Source organism: Lynx canadensis, chromosome X (genome assembly GCF_007474595.2).
Source record: "Lynx canadensis isolate LIC74 chromosome X, mLynCan4.pri.v2, whole genome shotgun sequence".
NCBI classification, from domain to species: Eukaryota; Metazoa; Chordata; class Mammalia; order Carnivora; family Felidae; genus Lynx; species Lynx canadensis.
Genome location: NC_044321.2, coordinates 36,267,590 through 36,290,952, shown reverse-complemented (window position 1 = coordinate 36,290,952; position 23,363 = coordinate 36,267,590). Strand labels below are relative to the sequence as shown.

Sequence of the window (23,363 nt, the reverse complement as noted above, 5' to 3'; positions counted from 1 at the left end):
TTCAAATCATTATCACCTACTTTTGAATTCCTTGCTACTCTGCTTCATGAGTTGATTTGTAGGAAAATGCTATTCTTAGTTTGCTATATCAGCAAAAAATTAATAGCTCTTAATAAATACATCTTTAATTCACATTCACATCTAGAAACAAGCATTCTGAATTTAATGCTCCTGGAATGTATAATTTAAATTATATATAATGCATTTGTGTTTTTTAAACCATGATTTTCCATTTGAGCATTTAATATATACCAATTTAATTGATATTTGAATTATGGAAAATGGTGCCCTAATTATCCTAGATGTAAACCATCTTTAGCATCATTGTCCTTATAATTTGAAATATATTTTTACGTTTGTTCTGTGTTGTTCGGTGTTCTGATTTTTAGTCCCTGAATTGCCAAATCCAGTGATGTTTAAATCAGTTTATCTTTGGGGCACCTGGGTGGCTCAGTCAGTTAAGTGTCCAACTCTTGATCTTGGCTCAGGTTATGGTCTCACGGTTTGTGGGATGGAGCCCCATGTCAGGCTCTGTGCTGACAGCTTGGAACCTGCTTGCAATGACACTCTCCCTCTCTTTCTGTGCCGCTCCCCTACTCATGCTTACTCACTGTCTCAAAATAAATACATAAACTTTAAAAATAAAAAAATATAAAGGTAAATAGTTTAGTCTTTGAATGGAGGGTCCCCAGCAATTCTGCCTTCATTTTGAGGGGGGTGGGTAGATGATAAGAGACTAGACTGGCAGCAGGTTGAACTGTATACCAAGAAGAAATGTGCAGGTCCAGTGGAAGGGTCTTTAGAGCATCCATTTCTACCTGCAGTCTTTTGGTACGACAATGTGGTACATGGGAAGTGAGTGTGGAAGTTGAAACACACTGTAGTTACATGAAAGGGGCAAAATAAGAAATAAATGTTAAAATGAGTAATAAAACTCCTGAGCTTTTCATAAAATTTGGAGGCAGAACATTCTTGAAGGAAGAGAGAAAAAACTGTGCAGATACCTGATTTATGTATCCTGGCTTCAATCTGGCTTTCTAGCACACTTGTCAAAAGCCTTCCTCATAATTATGACTTCTCAGCACAAAACCCACACCTGATTCACACCTCTCCTCTCCTGCATGACCTTTCCAAGCACTTTTGGAGATGGAGACCATCATTCATGTGCCTCTGACCTCTTCCTTTCCCCTGAACACTGAGCCACCCTGTCCCTCAGCCCCACAGTGCTGCATTCCATACAGTCCTTCCATATCTTTTTTCATGGAAATCTTACCGCTGCCCCCTGAAGGTGGCTGAGTAGTCTGCAGGGCCTGCATTGCGTGTGGCCTGCCCCAGTTCATCTGCAGTGACAAAGGCATTTGTAGAGGATAGCAGTCGCTCAGCAGGCCAGGCAGCAGAACCTGCACCAAGTTTCTGGCTGTAGATCCCATGGAGTTTTCATCACTGCCACTTAGAAACACAGTGTTCCCTTTAAAACAACAGCAAAAACAGAAAAATCAGACCTTCGACTTTGCTGTTTCTTGCCTACAGCAAGATTCTTCGAATTTGATCATGTCTAAACCTGGCATGGCATTGTGGAAGGACTGTTTGCTGACTTTGGAGGTGGACAAGCCAGGGCTCAGACCTACCCCTTGTGGGAGCTGTGTGATCTTGAATGCCTTTCTAGGCCTCAGCTTCCTCACCTGTAAAATAACTACCTCATCGGGGTATTGGGACAGTAAATGGTAATGACTCTATTAAGTACTTAGGCCAGTGAGAAACATGATAAATTTTAATCTGTTATTACATAATTGTCTCCTGCATACTGACTTCAAACCTGCCCTCTCCACAGAACTTGATCTTGCTCAGAATGCTAATGGTCTTTTCTGACTGACCCTTACGGCCATTTCTCAGCCTTCTCCAACTACTCATGCCTTAATTCCCTCTATCCCCTTGACTTTTGTAATATTACTGATTCTTCCTTTTCTGGTGGCTTCTCTTTTGTCTAATTTACCAACTTCTTTTCCTCATTCTACCCTTACCCAGTCTTCTGTGGTTCAGTCTTCAGCCATTGCTCTCATTGATGAGGCTAAGTTGAATTAATAAATCAGAGAGGAGATAACATCTCATTTGCCTTATGTAGTACGTCCTTAGCCTTCTTCTTTACCTGTCTCCCTTCTACTTCCAAATATAAAAATGTCTTATTGGATTCTATTCACCTGCAAACAGGTAAAACACCACAATTAATACAGGAAGGCTTTAGTTTTTTTGTTCCATGGGGACATAGCAAGTGATACCTATGCCTAAAATGTGTTTGTGTGATGATGATGATATTAACCGTTTTATTTTCCAAACAGTATTTTGTAACTCTTATGCAATAGTCTACCTACATTGTCTGAACTTGTTCTTCAAGATAACACTATGAGTAGTGTCCTGAATTATCAAATACATTTTATAGATGATAGAAAATAAATTTCTGACTTTGCTGGTTGAGAGTAGTGCCTTTACTGTTTAAATCATACTAATTTTATTTGGCCCTTTATTCCATATAACTTCCCTGGCGTGTGTGTGCAAATGCTAGATTTTAGGCTAAAGAATAGACAACATTCTTATCCAATTTGGGGAAGACTAAGAAAAAGAGGTAAAATGTTAAAATGGCAAATTATTTATTAGCACATCAAGAAAATTATAAATTTTGAGACTTGACTATAAAGAGTTTAGAGAAAGTATTTGTGCTATTTACATTTCTTATTAATAAGTGCTGGGGTGCCTGACTGGCTTAGTCAGTAGAGTGTACGACTTGATCTTGGGGCTGTGAGTTCAAGCCCCACATTGGGCATAGAGCTTAGTTACTTAAAATAAATAAAAATAAGAACTAACTGTACTGTATACACACACACACAAAACACACACACACAGACTGGCAGGAATATGAAAAAGTTATGTTGTCAAAGATTTATAGGGTAAAAAAGTTAAGCTTAGCGTAAATGGGGGATTTCATCTCTTTAGTTAGAGAAGTCTTCATGTTACCATAGATCACATCCATTCATTCATCATTCACTCTGATTGTCGTTTGTTCTTACCTAACAAAGTATGTCCTGTGTTTGTTTTGCAGATCTAAAGCGGGAAGCCAGTATCTGTCATATGCTGAAACATCCCCACATTGTAGAGTTATTGGAGACATATAGCTCAGATGGAATGCTTTACATGGTTTTTGAATTGTGAGTGTGCATTTTATTTTCTTAAGGGTTAAAGTTTTAAGCAGTGTTGGTTTGGGATAATGCTAACACTTTTCCTCTTAAAATGTAACAATAGTTGTAAGCTCATCTGTGTAGAAAAAAAGTAACAAGAATAAAAGGATTATCTCATCTTAAAGTTCACAATGGCTAAGGAAGCAAAAGTTGGGCATATTTAGTTGCCCTCCTTTTTAGCATACTTCAGAGAGGAGGCTGTAAAGAGAAATAGAGTTCAGATGGACAGGAGGCCCCAAAATATAACATTGTGACCATAGGAGTCCTATTGAAGAGTAGTGGGATGGGAGTAGAGGTCTCCATGTAGCAAGCCTTTCAAAACAGACTCAACTTCCTATTTTGATATAATGACTATTTTGGCATATTAAGGAAATTCTGAAGATAACAGTGTTATCTTGATTTTAATAAGCCACTTGACATGTTTCTCATAGAATTTTTGCCAATAAGATGGAGAAATGTGAGCCAAGGATAGTATAACTGGGTAGTTTTGTAGCTGATTGGATAACTGTGTCCAAAGAGGTTGTATAAAGCTTTATGGGATGGCCTTCTACTCTTTTCAGAATTTTAATCCATGACTTTGATTAGGGTCTCTCACAAGGTGGTAATCAAGGCATTAGCCAGAGCTGGTGTCATTTTAAGACTCCACTGGGGTTGGATTTGCTTCCAAGCCCACTCAAATGGTTGTTGGCAGCAGGCTATCCGACTGCTAGCCTTAGTTCCTTGTGAGCTGTTGGCCTTAGGCCTCCCTAGGTTCCTTGTCACTGGGCCTCTTTGTCGAGCAACTCACAACATGGCAGCTGGCTTCATCCAGTGTCAGCAGGCAAGAAGGCTAGAATACAAATAGGATGGAAGTCAGTCTTGTAACCTCATCTCAGAAATCACACACCATCACTTCTACTATATTCTATCAGTTAGAAGTAAGTCACCAGATCCAGCCCACACCCAGGGGGAGAGGATTACACCAGAGTGTGAATATGAGCAGATGCTGGTGGTCTTTGGGAGCCATGTCAGAAGCTTCACCCCCATGGAGGGCTAGCTAATACATTGAATATCTAGATCAGAATTTTAAAACATTTTACAAGTTTGTAGCAAAGGAACTCAAACAAAGATGAAACTTAAGGCTAGTTAATACAGACTCCTTCATTCGATTATATAAGTGCAAGATCACTGTAAATTTAGTTGTAACTGCTTATGTGAAAAAGAAGTAAATGTTTTGAAAGTTGTTGCAACAGCTTAACAAAAGCCCTGAATGGAACCTTCAGCTACATTAATTAAAAGTATATAGTTATTTAGAACCACGCCACAGTCCCACTGTTTTGTATGCTACCCATTCTCCCTAGAGTGTTCGTGGTAAGCAGGACACTGGCATGCTTCCAGAAGGGGATAACCAGAGTGGGAAAGAGCCTAGAAATTTTGCCCTAGAGTCACAGCCTTCAAAGTTTTTGTTGGCATACCTGCTAAAAGAATTTTGAAAACCATGTACCTCCTCACATACTTTTGAGTTGATACATAAAAACTTCTCTTGTGAGGCTATAATTTTTAGTGTTTTGTATATTCTTTTAAATATATTTTCTTCAAAACTGTAGATCTGTACCTTTATCTTGTTCAGTTTATGGAAAATGTCTTCTGTGTGACCTAAATGGCAAAGCTAGTCATCATTGTCAAGCCAGTCAGCCAAATCAGACACGCTTTCTGGCAGAGAAAAATCTGCCTTCATTTTTCAAATAAAATTAAAGTGTTAATAGACATCCCTGTGACAATCATCTTACTATTGATTTTTAATTCTAAAATAGATAAGGCTTTGCCATGCATATATTGTCCATATGAAATAAGGTGGCTCTCCTCTTTCTTTCTGAAGCTCTGTTTGCTCTCAAGGGTCTCTCCCTCAGGAGCTTCGCATTCCCTAGTTGGCTCTGAAGCTAGACAGGCTTTTCAGGATGGGTGAGCAGTTTGTCTTTTGAGATGGGCTCCTATGAGTGGACATGTGAAAGGAAAATCAGCAGAACATAGAATTGTTTTCAGACAAATCAAATTGTGGCTAATGAAGGAAGAGACATTGATTGCCCTAAAAATATCCTAATTCTTCAATCTCCTGGAAGGGCTTGAGTACTGCCAGAGATACCCAAGTCCCAGTTGAAGACCATGGAAAAGCTGTTGAAAAGACTGGGAAGCTTTAGTGACTCAAGAATCTAATTGATTTTCTTTTTCTGCTAAAAGAGTTCTCAGAGCAGAAGCCCATGGTAGAACATAGTGGATTTGTTCAGTTATTTAAAAGAGTGTCCTATGTAAGAGGATTATGCTTATTCATTGTAGGGTCAGGGTCTGTAACGGGAATCAACAAGCAGCAGGTAGATTTCAACTCTAAGCAAGGAAACCCCCTTTAGCGATTAGACTGACTCAGTGAATAAAGCAGGCTGTCTAACGGAGTATGCAGTTCCTCACTAGAAGTGCTCAAGCTAAAGCTGGTTGCGTCCAAGGGATCTAAAGATACAGGTTTAATTTGGGGCTAGAGAGGGCCTTTAACCATCCCCTTCCAATTTTAAGAATATTCTAATTCTTTTTTAATTACTTTCTCTGGTTTAATTTCATTCTGTATTCAAGAAATCTATTTCTATCCATATTTTTATTTGCTGAGAAAACAAAAAAAGCCAGTTTCATCATATACTTTCAAGTAATGAGCACAGAAAGCAAAATTTTAAAATTTACATAAATTTCATCATGTTTACTATTTGTTTCAAGGGGGTCTAAGCGATAGTATGGCAGACAGAAGAAAGTCTTTGGGGTTATAAAACTTGTGTTAGTGTTCCCAGCTCTGTCACTTCTACTGATCATGTGACTTTGGCCAAGTCTTAACTTCTCTGAGCCTCAGGATTTTTATCTTTAAAATCTCCATAAGATCATGAGAACTAGATGGGAAAATTATATGAATTCACCTCGTAAAATGGTGAAGTGCTCCACAACTGGAAGCTATTGTTTCCAGGGGATTTAGCAGGTTAGTTTTAGTTTTTTATAGAGCGAATTTTTGGTATGATTCAGTTGTGATTGAAATAATTCCTTGATGGCTGTATACAGAGATAAGACTTCATTAAAGTCGCATATTTACCAGTCAGCCTAATCTCAGTGTTAACCCAGATCACAAGAATGTGGCATCATAATTTAATTTTCTTCCTTCCTGTTTTGGAAAACTTCAAATAAAAAGAGAATAGTATAATGAACCTCAGTGTACCTGTCACTGAACTTCAGTTATCAACATTTTGCCATTCTTGCTCTATCTATCCTTTACTGTTGTCATTTTCTTCCCCCCTGGTGATTTCTTTTTTTTTTTTTTTTTTAATTTTTAAAATTGTATTTAAATCCAAGTTAACATGTAATGTAATAATGATTTCAGGAGTAGAATCACTTACATATAACACCCAGTGCTCATCACAACAAGTGTCCTCATTAATACCCATCATCCATTTAGCCCATCCCCCCCCAACACCCCTCCAGCAACCTACAGTTTGTTCTCTGTATTTACGTCTCTTATGGTTTGTCTCCCTCTCTCTTTTTCCTAGTGATTTCTAAAGCGATATCATTTCACCTATACATACTCCTGTTTGTATTTATAAATAAGGACTTGAAATATAGGTATAGATAGATACCAGTCCATAATAGTATTATCATACCTAGCAAAATCAACAATAATTCCTTAGTATTACATCATATTCAGTTGATGTTCAGTTTTCCCTGATTGAACATGAATTTTTAAAAGCTATATTTTTAAATTTGGAACTGTTTTATTAGCTCTGAGATCTGGAAGTGGATTATGAATTCACAGTTAAAATAACTTAGTTATTTTTCAAAAGGGCCAGAAACAAAATAGAAATATAAAATTGTTCTTTTGTATCACTTTTTATAAATTCACCTCAACAGTTGTCCTTGTTCAGTTTTTTGCATTCTCTTTGATCTCCTGGATTTAAAACAAATGAATAAATGAAAAACCAATTTACTGTAAGATTTAAGGTCCTGTGGCTCAAAGAGCAAAGCAGTAAGTTTGCTTGTGCCTCCACCTACTGGCTAGGTAAGAGATTGTACAGCTGCAATGTAGAGGAAGCTACTCCAGAATTAGTTCCATGTTTCTGGCAGTAGATGTAATGACCCCTGGTTTTCAGGGGCTCATTGCTCAGGTTATGGGTTATCTGGATCCTTTCCACAGTTTTCTGACATGCCACCAATACAGAATAGACAGAGGGAAAACAAATGAAATTAACGTCAGTTGACTTTGCTGTTTGTTGGCTACTTGGAAACAGCTCTGATAATTTTGATGGAGGAAAAGCTAGACCAAACAATTTATTTAGGTTATCAGTGAGCTTCTTAATATGGTATCCATATCTGCCTTTGCCACAGATTATGTATAACCAGCTCTCCCTTTTTTTTCCCTTAAACCGAAGTCATGACATTATATAGCCCAATCAGGTTGCTTATTGTGTTAGAAAATCTTTCGAACTGGTTAATGCCCATTTAATTACATATGGTTTTAAGTTAAAGCATATTCAAATACAGAGACTCACAGAACCAGACTTTTAGAGCTGGAAAAGAGTAAAACAGTGGATTTCAAAACTTAGCATTGAAAAGTCCTGAGTAGAGCTTGTTAAACAAGCTTGTACCCAGGCACCATCCCAAGATATTGAGTTTCAACAACTGCGAGTCCCAAAGTAGGAGGTCAAGAGATGATTGACCTTTAAAGTAGGGGCATTACTATTTAGAGACCATGTTGTCATTTTTCCCAACGCACGCAGTAGTTTGTTAGAAATCTGCATGTGTTTGCACTGTATCTATCCATTGATTTGGGATCCATTGCTTTGGGATTACACTTAAATTTGGATTTGTTTGCAGCAGTTTGCTGAAACATATTTAAAAGCGTAGGTTCAATTTTGTGTTGTATCACCCCCACCCAAATTAAATGTTTATTTCTAAGTAACACATCTGGACTTGACTTTAGTAGTGTCTGATACTTGAGTTAAGCTGTAAATCCTAAATTGGCTGGCCAAGGAATTTTAATTACCTTATTATAGAATGATTACATATACCACGGGGAGACTTTGGCAGTAATTAAATATGGATTTAAAATATATCTGACATGGGGGCGCCTGGGTGGCGCAGTCGGTTAAGCGTCCGACTTCAGCCAGGTCACGATCTCGCGGTCCGTGAGTTCGAGCCCCGCGTCAGGCTCCGGGCTGATGGCTCGGAGCCTGGAGCCTGTTTCCGATTCTGTGTCTCCCTCTCTCTCTGCCCCTCCCCCGTTCATGCTCTGTCTCTCTCTGTCCCAAAAATAAAAATAAACATTGAAAAAAAAATTTATAAAATATATCTGACATGAAAACAATAGTTTGTATCTTTTTAAATTTTTTTTTCAACGTTTTTTTATTTATTTTTGGGACAGAGAGAGACAGAGCATGAACGGGGGAGGGGCAGAGAGAGAGGGAGACACAGAATCGGAAACAGGCTCCAGGCTCCGAGCCATCAGCCCAGAGCCTGACGCGGGGCTCGAACTCACGGACCGCGAGATCGTGACCTGGCTGAAGTCGGACGCTTAACCGACTGCGCCACCCAGGCGCCCCATGTATTTTTTAAAACAATATTAGCAGTTTGTATCTTTGAAGCTCACAAAGGAGATAGACTGATAGCTCTTTGTCTTTTTTTAATTTTTTTTCTTTTTGGTCTGGTGTTTATGCTTGGGGAAGGGAAATTTTGTGGGATTCATTTATGGTAATAGAGTAGCACTGATTTCTACTTACTAGCAAACTTGCCAGGGAAAGGAAAGTTATTTCATATCAAGCAAGAAAAGTCTGGACTGTAGTATTTACAATTCTATGAAGATCTGTACATATTTTTATGGCTCGCCTGATCTATTTTGATATTTTGTTTTCATGTGTAATGATAAAAATTGCTATTCATTCTTTTATCACATATTTATCAAATGCTTACTTAAGTGGTGGGTAATAGGAAATGGTTGGAAAATATCATTTGGTCCTGGTAAACATTAGAAACGTGGTACTTAAGGTAATTCAGTAAGATATATGAGAGGACATAGCTTGGGTGCCTGTGAAGACCTTTGATAAATACTAGGTGAAAGAAAAAAAAGTTCTATCATCATAAACTCTTTAAAAAAATTAAACGTTTCTCTTGACTAGCTTCACCACTATATTAAATGTTCAGTTGTATTTTAGTTTTAAGAACTATGTGTCGGAGGTCCCCAAGACTACCTATCCCCGGGTTTAATGATTCACTAAGAGGACTCCTAGGACTCCGCGTATAGTCGTATTCATAACTGTGATTTATTACAGCCCAAAGATTTAATAAAGCAAAACCACCAAAGAGAAAAGGTATATGAGTTGAAGTCCAGGGACAGCCAGGCACAAGCTTCCAAGGGTCTTCTGCCAGCAACCAGTTGTGATAACACATGTGAAATGTTGCCAGCCAGGGAAGCTCATTAGAGACTCAGCACCCAGGGTATTTACTGGGAGCTGGTCATGTAGGCACCCTCTGCTTGGCACGTACCATCTTCCAGCCTCCCAGAGAGAAAGCAGGTGTTCAGGATAAATCACATTGTTTGCACAAACAGTTTAGACACAGTGGGCCACTCTTTTCAGTTTAGGACGGGAGGAACCTGTCCAAGTTGCCAGATGCCAATCAAGAGCTAACTTGGTAGGCAGGCCTTTCAAGCCCTTCAGAAGCTTAGGCCTGCTATGTTAACTCTTTCCTGCATAAACTGAAAAAGAGATAAATACAAGAAGGGCTTTAAGTTGACAAACTCCTGGATCTGCAAACAAAATATAATTACCTATTAAGATAATTGCAGAGTTTGGATTTTTTTTTGTTTTTAACTTCTAACCATAATTACTGTATCATTTTGACATCTGTTAACATAAAAATGGAGGTGTCCCAATTTTTGTATAAAGCCCTAGATTGAGATGTTACACTGTAGAATAGATTTTAACCTTTGAATGCTGCATTAGAAAACAAACTGCATTCTGATGTCTACTATCTTAGAAATGAATTTGAAGCTGTTACTCTGGCAAATATTTTTGTATACAAAAGCTGATCTTCAACTACTAAAAGTAATTTTGAAATAAGTTTACATACACAAAATTAAAAAATTCAGTTAGTTTTCCATTATTTAAAAGAAGTTTTTTCATTTAAAAATAAAAATTATAGGGGGCACCTGAATGGCTCAGTTGGTTCAGCATTGGACTCTCGTGGTTTCAGCTCAGGTCATAGTCTCACAGTTGGTGAGTTTGAGCCCCACATTGGGCTCTGTGCTGACAGTGTGGAGTCTGCTTGGTGTTCTCCCTCTCCCCCTCTCTCCCTCTCCCCCTCTCTCCCTCTCCCCCTCTCTCCCTCTCCCCCTCTCCCCCTCTCCCCCTCTCCCCCTCTCCCCCTCTCCCCCTCCCCCTCCCTCCTTTTCTCCCCTTCCTCTGCTTGTGGGTGCTCTTGCTCTCAAAATAAATAAATTTTGGGGCGCCTGGGTGGCGCAGTCGGTTAAGCGTCCGACTTCAGCCAGGTCACGATCTTGCGGTGCGTGAGTTCGAGCCCCGCATCAGGCTCTGGGCTGATGGCTCAGAGCCTGGAGCCTGTTTCCGATTCTGTGTCTCCCTCTCTCTCTGCCCCTCCCCCATTCATGCTCTGTCTCTCTCTGTCCCAAAAATAAATAAACGTTGAAAAAAAAAATTAAAAAAAAAAAAAACAAAATAAATAAATTTTTTAAAAAAATTTTAAATTATAGGGGTGCTTGGGTGGCTCAGTCAGTTGAACGTCCAACTTTGGCTCAGGTCATGATTTGTCAGTTTGTGAGTTCGAGCCCCACATCAGGCTCTCCACTGTCAGTGCAGAGCCTGCTTCGGATCCTCTGTACCCCTCTTTCTCTGCCCCTCCCCCACTTTCTCTCTCTCTCTCTTTCTCTCTCTCTCTCTCTAAAATAAATAAAATGTTAAATAAATAAGTAAATATAAAAAATATGAGTAGTTTCTAGTGTAAATAATCTTTACAATACACACACCTTGTACAAATTTAGAAATTGTGGAAAATTATAATGACAGAAATCATACCACTTGCAAAAGTTAATCACAATGAACATTTCAGAACATTTTCTTCTGCTTATATTCATTATCACAATTACATTCATTTTACATGTGCAGTTTTGTTTCCCGATTCTTTTCACTTATTAATTTTAAGCATTTTGCTATACCAGTAAATATTTTTTAGATACGATAGTCTAATGGCTGCATTAAGATATCTAAATTATATGCATGTGCCATATTTAATAATTTCCTTATAGTGGGACATTTACACTGCTTTCTGTTTCTCCCCTCTTAGAAGTAATGTTATGACTAGTAATATTCTTGTACAATTGTTCACACCCCTTGATTGCTTTATTTCCTCAAATTAAGTTTTTAGGAATATAATTAATAGGTTAAAAAGTGTGTGACTACATACAAACACCTACATCACATATAGAATTTTTTATATGATCTATTACATTTAGAAAAATGCATACCCAGAACTATCCAGCTTAAGGATATTATTGTAAAGTAAATACCCATGTACCTACAGCCTAGGTCAAGAAATGTAAAAACTGCCTGCACTTCAGCAGCCCCTGTATTCCTCTTACCACAATCCCCTTCTTCTCTCAGAAGTAACATTAATCTAGACTTCACCTCCATACTTTCATATCTATACCATCCATATGGCATCCCTGAGTAATATAATTCAGTGTTATCTGTCTTTTAAAATCTTTATTTAAATGAAATCATACAGCATATACTCTTTTTTGGTCTATGAGATTGATCTATATTGCTTTGGGCTCCTTCATTTTATCGCTATATAGTATTGCAGTGAACAAACATTCACAATTACTCATTTTAATGTCACTCTGTATTTGGGTTGTTTTCAGATTTGGCTATTTTGAACAATGCTATTGTAAACAATTTTGTACATATATCCCGGTATACATAAGTACACATTTACATAGGGCATAAACCTAGGAGTGGAATTGATAAAGTCTTGGAGTATATACAACTTCATTTTTCCAAGATAATGCCAAGCTATTTTCTGAAGTAGATGTATAAACAGTGATCTTTGCCTCTCCAAGGTGATCCAGGTCCTGGTTTTCCAGGTACTGCCCCTGTCTTAAAAACCCGTTGTTAGTCCTCATTAACAGCACCCTCCTTTTGTTCTCATGATTACTTACTGCCTATGCTGCACACCCTCGCTAATATTTGGTATTGTCAGAATTTGTTATTTTTGCCAGTTGGTTTGTAGTAGAATCTCGTTGTGGTTTCTCCTGATTACTCTTCTCTAATTGCTGCTTAGCAGTGTCTCTCATCATTCTTGTAATGGTATCTTTGGATTAACAGAGGTTTGTAATTTTAATATAGTTTAACAATTTTTTTCCTTCATGGTTAGTGTTTTTGTATCTTGTTTGAGAAATATTTACTATTCTGAGATTATGAAGATATCCTCCTATGTTTTATCATACATCTGAAATTCATTTGGAGTACATTATGAGGTAGTAGTCCAATTACATTTCTTTTTTTTTTTTTTAAGTTTATGGATTTTGAGAGAGAGAGAGAGAGAGCACACATTGGGGGGCAGGGAGGAGCAGAGAGAGAGAGAGAGGGAGGGAGGGAGAGAGAGAGAATCCCCAAAATCAGCACTGTTAGCACAGAGCCCGACATGGGGCTTGAACTCACGACCAGTGAGATCATGACTTGAGCTGAAGTCAAGAGCCAGACGCTTAACTGTTTGAGCCACCCAGGCGCCCCCAATTTCATTTCTTTCCATGTAGCTATTCAGCAGTCTCAGCCCAATTACTGAAAAGACTGCTCTGCAGTAGCACTTTTGCCATAAATCAAACACATATACATGTGTGCTTGTTTCCGGCTCTATTCTGGTCCATTAGTGTATTTATTTGCCTGGCATTGTGCCAAGAGCATGTTGTCTTATTAACTGTAGTTTTGGAGGAAGTCCTGGTAACTGGTAGATCAGGGCCTTTTACCTTGTTGTTCTTCAGCCAGTTCTTGAGAGATGTACTTCTCTGCATTTTCCATACACATTTTAGAATCAGGTTATCACACACACCCCGTTGGGATTTTGCCTTGAATTATTGTATCAAATCTTTATAGCAACTTGAGAATAATTGACATGGCTACGGTATTGAGTCTTCCAATTCATGAACATGGTGTCTGTCTTCCCATTTTTTAGATATTTGATTTCTTTCAGTAATGTTTGATGCTTTACTCTGGAGAGGTTGTATACCTTTTTCATTAGATTTATTCTTAAGTATTTGTTTTCAAAGGTAGATCTGTTTCTCATCTCTTTTCTCTTTCCCTCCTTCCTTGTAGTGACTTTGTATTCCTTTCTATTCATCAAGCTGTATCAGTTCTAGTAATTTACCTGTAGAATCATTTGGATTTTCTGCATACCTAATCATATCATCTGTGTATGAGGAGAATTTTGTTTATTCCTCTTCCATTCTTTTACATGTTTCTTTGTCTAGCCTTTACTGCAGTGGATTAAACGTTCAGAATGGTGATAGCAGTTACCTTTCTTATTAGTTCTGATCTTAGCATTTGCTAAGCATGAATAGTTGGTAAATTTTATCAAATGCTTCTTTTACCCTGTATATGTTGAAATGATCATATGACTCCTTCTTTAATCTGTTAATGGAGTGAATTTCATTAATTCTTTGGTTAACCAAACTTTGTCATGACATATAATCCCTAGATTCCTTTTTATATATTGCTAGATTTGGTTTTGTGTGTGTGTGTGTGTGTGTGTGTATTTTCAGACTTTTTACATCTATATTTATAGGAAGATTATACTATAATTTTCTTATACTGTCGGTATCAGGCTTTCATATCCAGGTTATGCTAGCCTCATGAAATGAGTTGGGGAGTGTTCTCTGGTTTTGTTTTGTTCTCTTTATGATGGGTAGAACTCACCTATAGACCCATTCAGGCCAGACTTCCTTGTGAGAAGGGTTTTCATTTCTGATTGAATTCCTTAAATATTTATAGGAATATTTGGTTTTCTATTTATTACTCTCACTTTTGGTGAATTGCATTTTGCTGGGGATGAGTGTATTTTATTGAAACTTCACACCATTTTGGCACAAACTAGTTCATAATATCTCTGAAGGATCTTTTTCATTTTTGAAACTGGTAATTTGTGGCTTTTCTTTTTCTTTCTCAGCCTTGCTAGATATTTTCCAGTTTTATCAGTCTTTGAAGTGATGACTTTGAGCTTTGTAAATCCTTTTCAGTGAATATTTATGTTCTATTTTAGTAATTTTTGCTTGTTGTTATTTTCATCCTTCTACTTTGTGTTTAATTTTCTAGGGTTCTTTTTCCTCCCTTTTAAGTTTCAACTTTTTTGTACCCTTGGGTTTTAGATGTGTCTCTTGTTTAAAATTTTTTTTTTTCAACGTGTATATATTTTTGGGACAGAGAGAGACAGAGCATGAACAGGGGAGGGGCAGAGAGAGAGAGGGAGACACAGTATCAGAAACAGGCTCCAGGCTCTGAGCCATCAGCCCAGAGCCCGACGCGGGGCTCGAACTCAGAGACCGCGAGATCGTGACCTGGCTGAAGTCGGACGCTTAACCGGCTGCGCCACCCAGGCGCCCCGATGTGTCTCTTGTTTAAAGGCATATAATTAAGGTTTTTATTCTAGACTCTCAATCTTTGTCTTTTAATTGGAGCATTTAGTACATTTACATTTAATTACATTTGGGGATAGTTGATTTTACATGTCTGGTCTTCTCATGTGCTTTCCATCATACCACCTATTACGTATTTCTCTTCCTTGCCTTCCCTGACTTATTTGGGTCAACTGAATATGTTTTGTCATTCCATTTTTTCCTCTATTAATTTGGAAGTTTACATACTCTTTTCTGTTATCTTAGTGTGTACCTCAGAAATTACAGCACATTTTCCTAATTCATCATGCTCTAATATTGATGCCATTATTCTCTTCCCAAATAAATAGGACGAAGTCCCTCTTTTGACTTACAGGCTGTTGCTTTTACATATTTATATGTGTGTGTATAAATACATAAGTTACACGTATTTACATCACTCCAACTTATTTTATTATTAGATTAGATTTACCCCCACACTTGTCCTTTCTCTGTTCATTATTCTTTCAAATCTCTGAGGTTTTATAAGGATTCATTTTCCCTGTGTCAGTCTGCTGGGTGCAAACTCTCCGTTTTTATTGGTTTCAGGATTTCCTTGTATTCCCTTTGGTGCTGAAGGATACTCACTGAGTAGAGAATTCTAGGTTGGCATTTTCTTTGCAGTAGATACTCTACTGTCTTCTGGCTTCAGTTGATGTTGAGAATTCAGGTAGCAGACTGTCACTAATCTAAGGATAATCTCTCTTTCACTGGTTATTAAAAAATGTTTGCTCCATCTTTTGTTTTCACTGTGGGTGTGTGTCAGGGTGGGGGAAGTGTTTTAATCCTGCCTGAGATTCTTTAAGTCTCTTCAGTCTGTGTACTGGTATTATTTGTGGTTATGGAAAATTCTCGCCGTTATCTCTCTAAATATTGCCTCTGCCCTTGTCTTCCTCTCAGCACCTTGTGACCCAATTTAGTATAGATATAGGTGTGCCTTATGCTATTCTCTATATCCTCCACCTTCTTGTCTGTATTTTGCATGTTTTTCTTTTGAAAATCTACATCATTTTCATTATTTTCATTTTCTTGCAAAAAAAAATTCAAGCTCAGCTTTTATGTTCTGGAACATAATACACTTCCTTATATGATCATCTGTGCTGGATAATCTCAATATATGAAGTCCCTGTGGGTTTGTCTTTATTGTCTATCACTTTCTGCTGGTTCTTGATCAAGGTCTCTTACCCTTCATATACTAGATTCATTCCCAAAAATTACTGGCCTAGAATGGCACTTTATTCTTCCAAAGAGGACTTCATTTGCTTCTACTAGGCACCTTTAGGCACTTGCAGTTTGGAACTATCTTAATAAGGTTAAGACTTAGATTTATTTATTCATTTTAGAGAGAACACATGAGTAAAGAGAGGGATGGGGGAGAGAGACAGAATCCTAAGCAGGCTCCATGCTCAGCACAGAGCCCAATGCAGAGCTCGATCCCACGACCCTGAGATCATGACCTGAGCCAAAATCAAGAGTCAGATGCTCAACCGACTGAGCCACCCAGGTGCCCCTAAGTCTTAGATTTTTAAGACCACTCAGAGGTCAAGCCAGATTGCAAGTTTGTGAGGGGACTGATTACTGCTGGTAACCATAGCTCTTTAGGGATTTAGCTCAAGGTTGAAGAGTAATTTCTGAGATTCCTCTGAGTTCTGACCTGTTCTCCCTTAGAGATCTTCTGTGAAAGCAGATGTCCACGGGGCAAGAAGGACTCTGATTCTTGATTTCTCTCTGAGTTCCCGTTCTCTCCCAAATTTTAGTCAACATTCCTGACAATTTGGTTAGTACCTGATGCTTCCAGCTAGTTTTTTATCCCATTTTTTTTGTTGTTTTCAACAGGAGACCTCAACTAGCAGATGTCAGCAATACAGCTAAAACTCCTTTTACATAATGTCCTGTCACTCTCCATAAAGATTGTACCAGTTTCCATTCAAACCAGTAGTAGATGACAGCATCTACTTTTGATGTCTACATTTTGATAAATCACAATTATTCTTTGGTTTAGTTTGCATTTGTTTTGTTACTAGTATGGTCAGATATTTTTTTAAATTTTTATTTAATTTATTTTTTTAATTTACATCTAAGTTTGTTAGAATATAGTGCAACAGTGATTTCAGGAGTAGATTCCTTAGTGCCCCTTACCCATTTAGCCCATCCCCCCTCCCACAACCCCTCCAGTAACCCTGTTTGTTCTCCATATTTAAGGGTCTCTTATGTTTTTGTCCTCCTCCCTGTTTTTATATTATTTTTGCTTCCCTTCCCTTATGTTCATCTGTTTTGTATCTTAAAGTCCTCATATGAATGAAGTCATATGATATTTGTCTTTCTCTGACTAATTTCACTTAGTATAATATCCTCTAGTTCTTTTTTTAAAAATTTTTTTAATGTTTATTTATTATTTTTGAGAGAGAGAGAGAGAGAGAGACAGAGCACGAGCAGGGAAGGGGCAGAGAGAGAGGGAGACACAGAACCCGAAGCAGGCTCCAGGCTCCGAGCTGTCCACACAGAACCTGACATGGGGCTGGAACTCACGGACTGTGAGATCATGACCTGAGCCAAAGTTGGACGCTTAACCGACTGAGCCACTCAGGCGCCCCAATATCCTCTAGTTCTATCCCCGTAGTTGCGAATGGCAAGATTTCATTCTTTTTGATTGCCGAGTAATGCTCCATTGTATATTTATACCACATCTTCTTTATCCATTCATCCGTCGATGGACATTTGGGCTCTTTCCATACTTTGGCTATTGTTGATAGTGCCGCTATAAACATTAGGGTACACGTGTCCCTTCGAAATAGCATCCCCGTATCCCTTGGGTAAATACCTAGTAGTGCAGTTGCTGGGTCATATGGTAGTTCTATTTTTAATTTTTTGAGGACCTTCCATACTGTTTTCCAGAGTGGCTGTACCAGTTTGCATTCCCACCAGCAGGGCAAAAGAGATGCTCTTTTTCTGCATCCTCTCCAGCATCTGTTGTTGCCTGAGTTGTTAATGTTAGCCATTCTGATAGGTGTAAGGTGGTATCTCATTGTGGTTTTGATTTGTATTTCCCTGATGGTGAGTGATGTTGAACATTTTTTCATATGTTGGTTGGCCATCTGGATGTCTTCCTTGGGGAAGTGTCTATTCATGCCTTGCCTATTCCTTCACTGGATTATTTGGTTTTTGGGTGTTGAGTTTGATAAGTTCTTTATGGATTTTGGATACTAACCCTTTATCTGATTTGTCATTTGCAAATATCTTCTCCTATTCTGTTGGTTGACTTTTAGTTTTGCTGATTGTTTCCTTTGCTGTGCAGAAGCTTTTTATTTTGATGAGGTCCCAGTAGTTCAGTTTTGCTTTTGTTTTCCTTGCCTTCAGAGACATATTGAGTAAGAAGTTGCTGCAGCCAAGATCAAAGAGGGTTGTGCTTGCTTTCTCCTCAAGGATTTTGATGGCTTCCTGCCTTACATTTAGGTCTTTCATCCATTTTGAGTTTATTTTCGTGTATGGTGTAAGAAAGTGGTGCAGGTTCATTCTTCTGCATGCCGCTGTCCAGCTTTCCCAGCACCACTTGCTGAAGAGACTGTCTTTATTTCATTGGATAGTCAGATTTTTAAAAAATTTTTTTTTAACATTTTATTCATTGTTGAGAGACAGAGCATGAGAGGGGGAGGGGCAGAGAGAGAAGGAGACAAAGAATCTGAAGCAGGCTCCAGGCTCCAAGCTGTCCTCACAGAGCCCAACTCCAGGCTCGAACTCACAAACCGTGAGATCATGACCTGAGTTGAAGTTGGATGCTTAACCGACTGAGCCACCCAGGCACCCCAAATATTTTTTAAAGTATACTTACCTATTTCTTTTTCATCCATTCATTTTTTTAGGGGTTTTGGGGGTTTTTTTGGTCACTTTGTAAGAAGTCTTGTGTTTACTACAGATATTTACCCTTTACATATATTTGCAAATATTTTTCCCCTAATTTGCCTTTTTTGTGTGTTGGTTTTTTTAAATATTCAGAAGTGTACATTCTGTCAGAGAAAGAAGTTATAAATAAGCAAGAGTGAAGACAGATAGATGTGCACAGATTAGTACACACACCCGCATTTCCTAGCTTTGTCCACTGGGAGGGTCTAGAAGCAGTGACACCCCAGTGGTAATGAACACATCCACACCCAGATCTTCACTTCTACCCTTGATCTTAGTCAAAAGGCCAAGAAGCAATAGATCTTCACTTCTAAATGCCATTCTTGGATAGAAGGAGCCAGGGCTCCTTGGAGAAATGATCACTTCTACAACTGGGGCACAGAAAATGCAAGATGAGCCTGGAGCATTTTACAGTGTCTGAAAGTAAGGAAGTGCTCAAAACACAAAAAATAGGGGCATGTCAAAGGGTCACAGGAGCCAACCTGAAAGCTCCTAGTGGCCAAACCTGGCACAGTTTGAGCAACAAAATAACATGGTACTGGATTATAACCCAAAGTGTAAAATAAATATATGTGGGTTCATACTGATATAAATAAATTATTGTATGAATTAAAAATGGGAAAGAAGAAACAGATCTTTCTTCTGGAATTCCAAACAGTATATGTATATACTCTGCCCCCCGCCCACCGACTTCCAGGAGATAGAGATAATCCCCTTCCTTCCTTCAGTGTGGGCTGGACTTGGTGACTCACTTTCAAAGAACAGAGGATAGAAAGGAGAAACACAATAGCTTGACAGTGAAGAGAGCTGGCTCACCCCTTTCCCCTTAACCAAGAAGTCAAGTTAATGCCACCAGTGTCATGTAGAGGTGATGTAATGAGAAGGGCACTTCACCTCTTTGATATCCTCCCCCAAACCCTCAGCCCCCATCTAAAAAAAACAACAACCACCTTCACACAGATCAAAATTGAGGGACATTCTATAAAACACCTTTTTTTAAATGGTCAAGGTCATGAAAGACCAGGAAAGACTGAAAAATTGTCACAGACCAGAGAAGACTAAGGAGATTTAATGACAAAATGCATTGTGGTGTCCTGCATGGGATCCTGGAACAAAGTACAATAGTCAACAAACTGAAGTCCAAATAGTTTGGTGTTCAATCAATAGCAACATGCTAGTGTTAACGCTCTTAGTTTTGGCAAATGTACTATAGTTACCGAAGATGTTAACATTAGGGGAAGTTGGGTGAGAGGTATACAGGAATTCTCTGTGCTGTCTTTGCAATTTTTATGTAAATCTAAATTTATTCTAAACTGAAAAGTTTTCGGGGCACCTGGGTGGCTCTGTCGGTTAAGCATCTGACTTCGGCTCAGGTCATGATCTCACAGTTCGTGAGTTCAAGCCCCACGTTGGGCTCCGTGCTGACAGCTCAGAGCCTGGAGCCTGCTTCGGATTCTGTGTCTCCCTCTCTGTCTGCCCCTCCCCTGCTCATACTCTGTCTCTCTCTCTCTCTCAAAAAATGAATAAACAGTAAAAAATAAAATAACAAAAAATATATGTAAACTAAAAAATTGTCTTCAATCAAAACTAAACAAAATGAAACCGTGAGTTTACACCATTATTTCCAGTTTAAGGTAACAATTACAGATTTTTCTTTATGAGCCATTTACTAGATAATGACTAATTGTTGGTTTTTAACATAATTTTGTTGTTGCAGTTGTTTTACAAACATTCCTTATCTTGTGGAGATCAGTACTGAAATATTTATGCATAAGGTGATATTAATGTCTGGGATTTGCCTTGAAATCAGGTGAGGGGTGAGCAGTGGGTACTGGGTTTGAAGTATAGGTTAAACAAGATTAGCTGGTAAGTTGACAATTGCTGGAACAGGGCATTGGGTATATGAGGCTTCATTACTCTCTACTTTCTACTTTTAAAGTTTTCCATAATGTATAGTTTTTTTTAAGAGAAATTAGGGTTTTTACTTAACTTTTTAAATTTTCTATTTGTACATCTTCTCTCTGAAAATCTGGGTTCCTTACCACATTAACATACTTCATCCCATTCACTTCCTACCTTAGAGGAAATTATTTCTCAAAATTAAAACTAAGTCATTTTAGTTTTATTTATCTCTGAAAATAAAAAAAAATATGTGTATATTCTATCTTTTTGTACTGCCTCCCCTTCTTATACTCTTATATATACTCTTGAAAACATTGATTATTTTTAATTTAACAATATCAAAACACCAGGGATTTCTCCATAGCAGTATGTAGGCATTTTCTTCATTCCTGTTTATAACTGCTAATTCTCCATTATGGATATAAAATAGTTTATTAAGCCAGTCCCCTACTAATGGACATTTAGATCATTTCCAGGCTTTTTTCTGTTACATTAGTGACCTTGTGCATATGTCATTTCATGCTATTGCTAATGTCAAATTCCTTCTATAAGTGTTGTACCACTTTGCATTCCCACCAGCACTGTGTGAGAGTTAGACTGTAATTTTATAAATTTTTACCCTTTTTTTTTTTTGAGAGATAGAGCATGAGCAGGGGAGGGGTAGAGAGAGAGGAAGACACAGCATCCAAAGCAGGCTCCAGGCTCTGAGCTGTTAGCACAGAGCCCAATGTGGGGCTCGAACCCATGAACATGAGATCATGACCTGAGTCGAAGTCAGGTGCTCAACTGACTGAGCCACCCAGGTGTCCAGTTAGACTGTAATTTTAAATTGTGATCTAAAGAACTGAACGAATATCTCAGGTATTTACTAATTACTAGGGCATTTCATTCTAAAACTGTGATTATATGTGTATATCTGGACAGGGAGAATTGTAGATAAATTCTGATTTATTTGTGTGGCCTTCATCCGTATCTGTGGACTTAACCGGAATGCTGTTTACTATACCGGTTTCTGGATCATTGTGAGGTGACTAGACCCAAGAGAGTTTGTAATAATCAGACCTAGAGACCAGCGCCCTTTTACTGGTTGTTGACTTGAGTCAGTAGACAGTGTCTTTGAATATTAGTATTTGTTTTTTTTGCCAGACTCTGGAAAGTGTGGCTTGTCTTAAAGATATCCTTCATATTTCTCGCGCATACCACTGAGGGCTCAAGAGGTTCACAAGAAATAGAAGCAAAATCTTGATGAGCCTTTTTAAGATATGGCAAGGGTTTGGGATTTTAAAGATGTGGATGCTATTGCAGGCAAAACTGTATGATCAGACATCTATTTTTTTTTAAGTTTATTTATTTATTTAGAGAGAGAGCACAAGCAAGGGAGGGGCAGAGAGAGAGAGAGAATATGAATCTGAAGCAGACCCTGCACCATCAACACAGAGCCTGATGTGGGACTCGAAATCACAAACCGTGAGATCATGACCTGAGCCAAAGTCAGTAGTTGGACACTTAACCAACTGAGCCACCCAGGTACCCCTGGGCATTTATTTTTAAAGCATTCTTTGGCTACAGTATTCCTGTAGGGTTGGATTTGGATGTGGGGAAAATTAGGATACCATTATAGTGATTCAGTATGAACATTGATGGCAAGGGTAGATTAGTATCAATAGAGATGAAAGAGTATAAATAAAACCTGAAGATCTTTAGGAATTAGAATGGACAGGATTTGATAACTGGATAAAGGAAGTAAGGCAGCAGGAGACAAAGTTGACTCTGGTTACTGGCTTGAGCACTGAACATGTGCACTGAATATGAATATGTGATGGTGCCTGGAATTAGATGGTGAAATATATTTTGGACATGTTGAGTTTGAAGCTTCTGTGAGATGTCTGAGTGAAGTTGAAAGATGAAGTGGAATATGTGGATTAGGAGCAAAGGGAGAAATCTAGAGGCTTGGGGATGATCGCTATTCAGATGGGTTAGAAGAGTATAGAGAAGGAGAAGAAAACAGGACTTGAGGACTGAGGGTCTCCCAAATTTGAAAGGTTGTAAAACAGGAGGAATAGCTAACGAATGCAATTCGAGAAGGGATAGCTGAAGAGATGCAAAGAAAAAGCCATGACAGCAAGGTGTCAGAGAAGCCAGGTATAAAGAGACTATATCAAAAACAAGGGGAAATAAAGACTTTGGTACTCCTTCGTTTCATCCTTCACCAAACTCCCTATTCCTCAGCCAGTGCCCAGCACTCCTGCTGTGCAGAGCCCCCATCCTGGCCCAGTTCTGAGACGTGCTCCCTATTTGCTGTCACTCGATATCTCTTTGCTCGCGTTTGGTATCCCTACGTGGTAGGTCATTTCCCTAGTGAGGGAGAGAGTGAGTGAAACGTTAGAGGACAAGTGGAGCGGCCTGTACTATTGTCCTAACTCTGTCACCAACTTCATCCATTTAGCAGTCTTGTTTCTTAATGTCTACTACCTGTGAGACAAAGCTAGAAGCTCTGGGCAGAGATGGACAGACATGGAAACAATTACAATGAGAAGGGAGGGAGAGGGGAAGGTGGGGAGGAAGGGGACATACTGAGACTTGAAAGATGACCAGGAGCTTGCCCAGTGGTAATG

The 23,363-nt window shown here is 38.6% G+C and overlaps 1 protein-coding gene across 6 annotated transcripts in view; it reads left to right on the top strand.

The window, feature by feature from the left end:
• The first annotated feature begins 3,077 nt into the window (after positions 1–3,077).
• Positions 3,078–23,363, top strand: part of CASK (calcium/calmodulin dependent serine protein kinase) — a 230,704-nt gene continuing 210,418 nt past the window's right edge. For 5 of the 6 annotated variants that reach the window (XM_030305111.1, XM_030305114.1, XM_030305113.1 and 2 more), the window contains exon 1: positions 3,095–3,200. In XM_030305111.1, coding sequence (XP_030160971.1) covers positions 3,124–3,200 — 77 coding nt within the window. In that variant the 5' untranslated portion in view covers positions 3,095–3,123. Of the gene's footprint in view, positions 3,201–23,363 lie in introns of all 6 variants that reach the window. The other variant, XM_032592039.1, reaches the window with a different exon arrangement.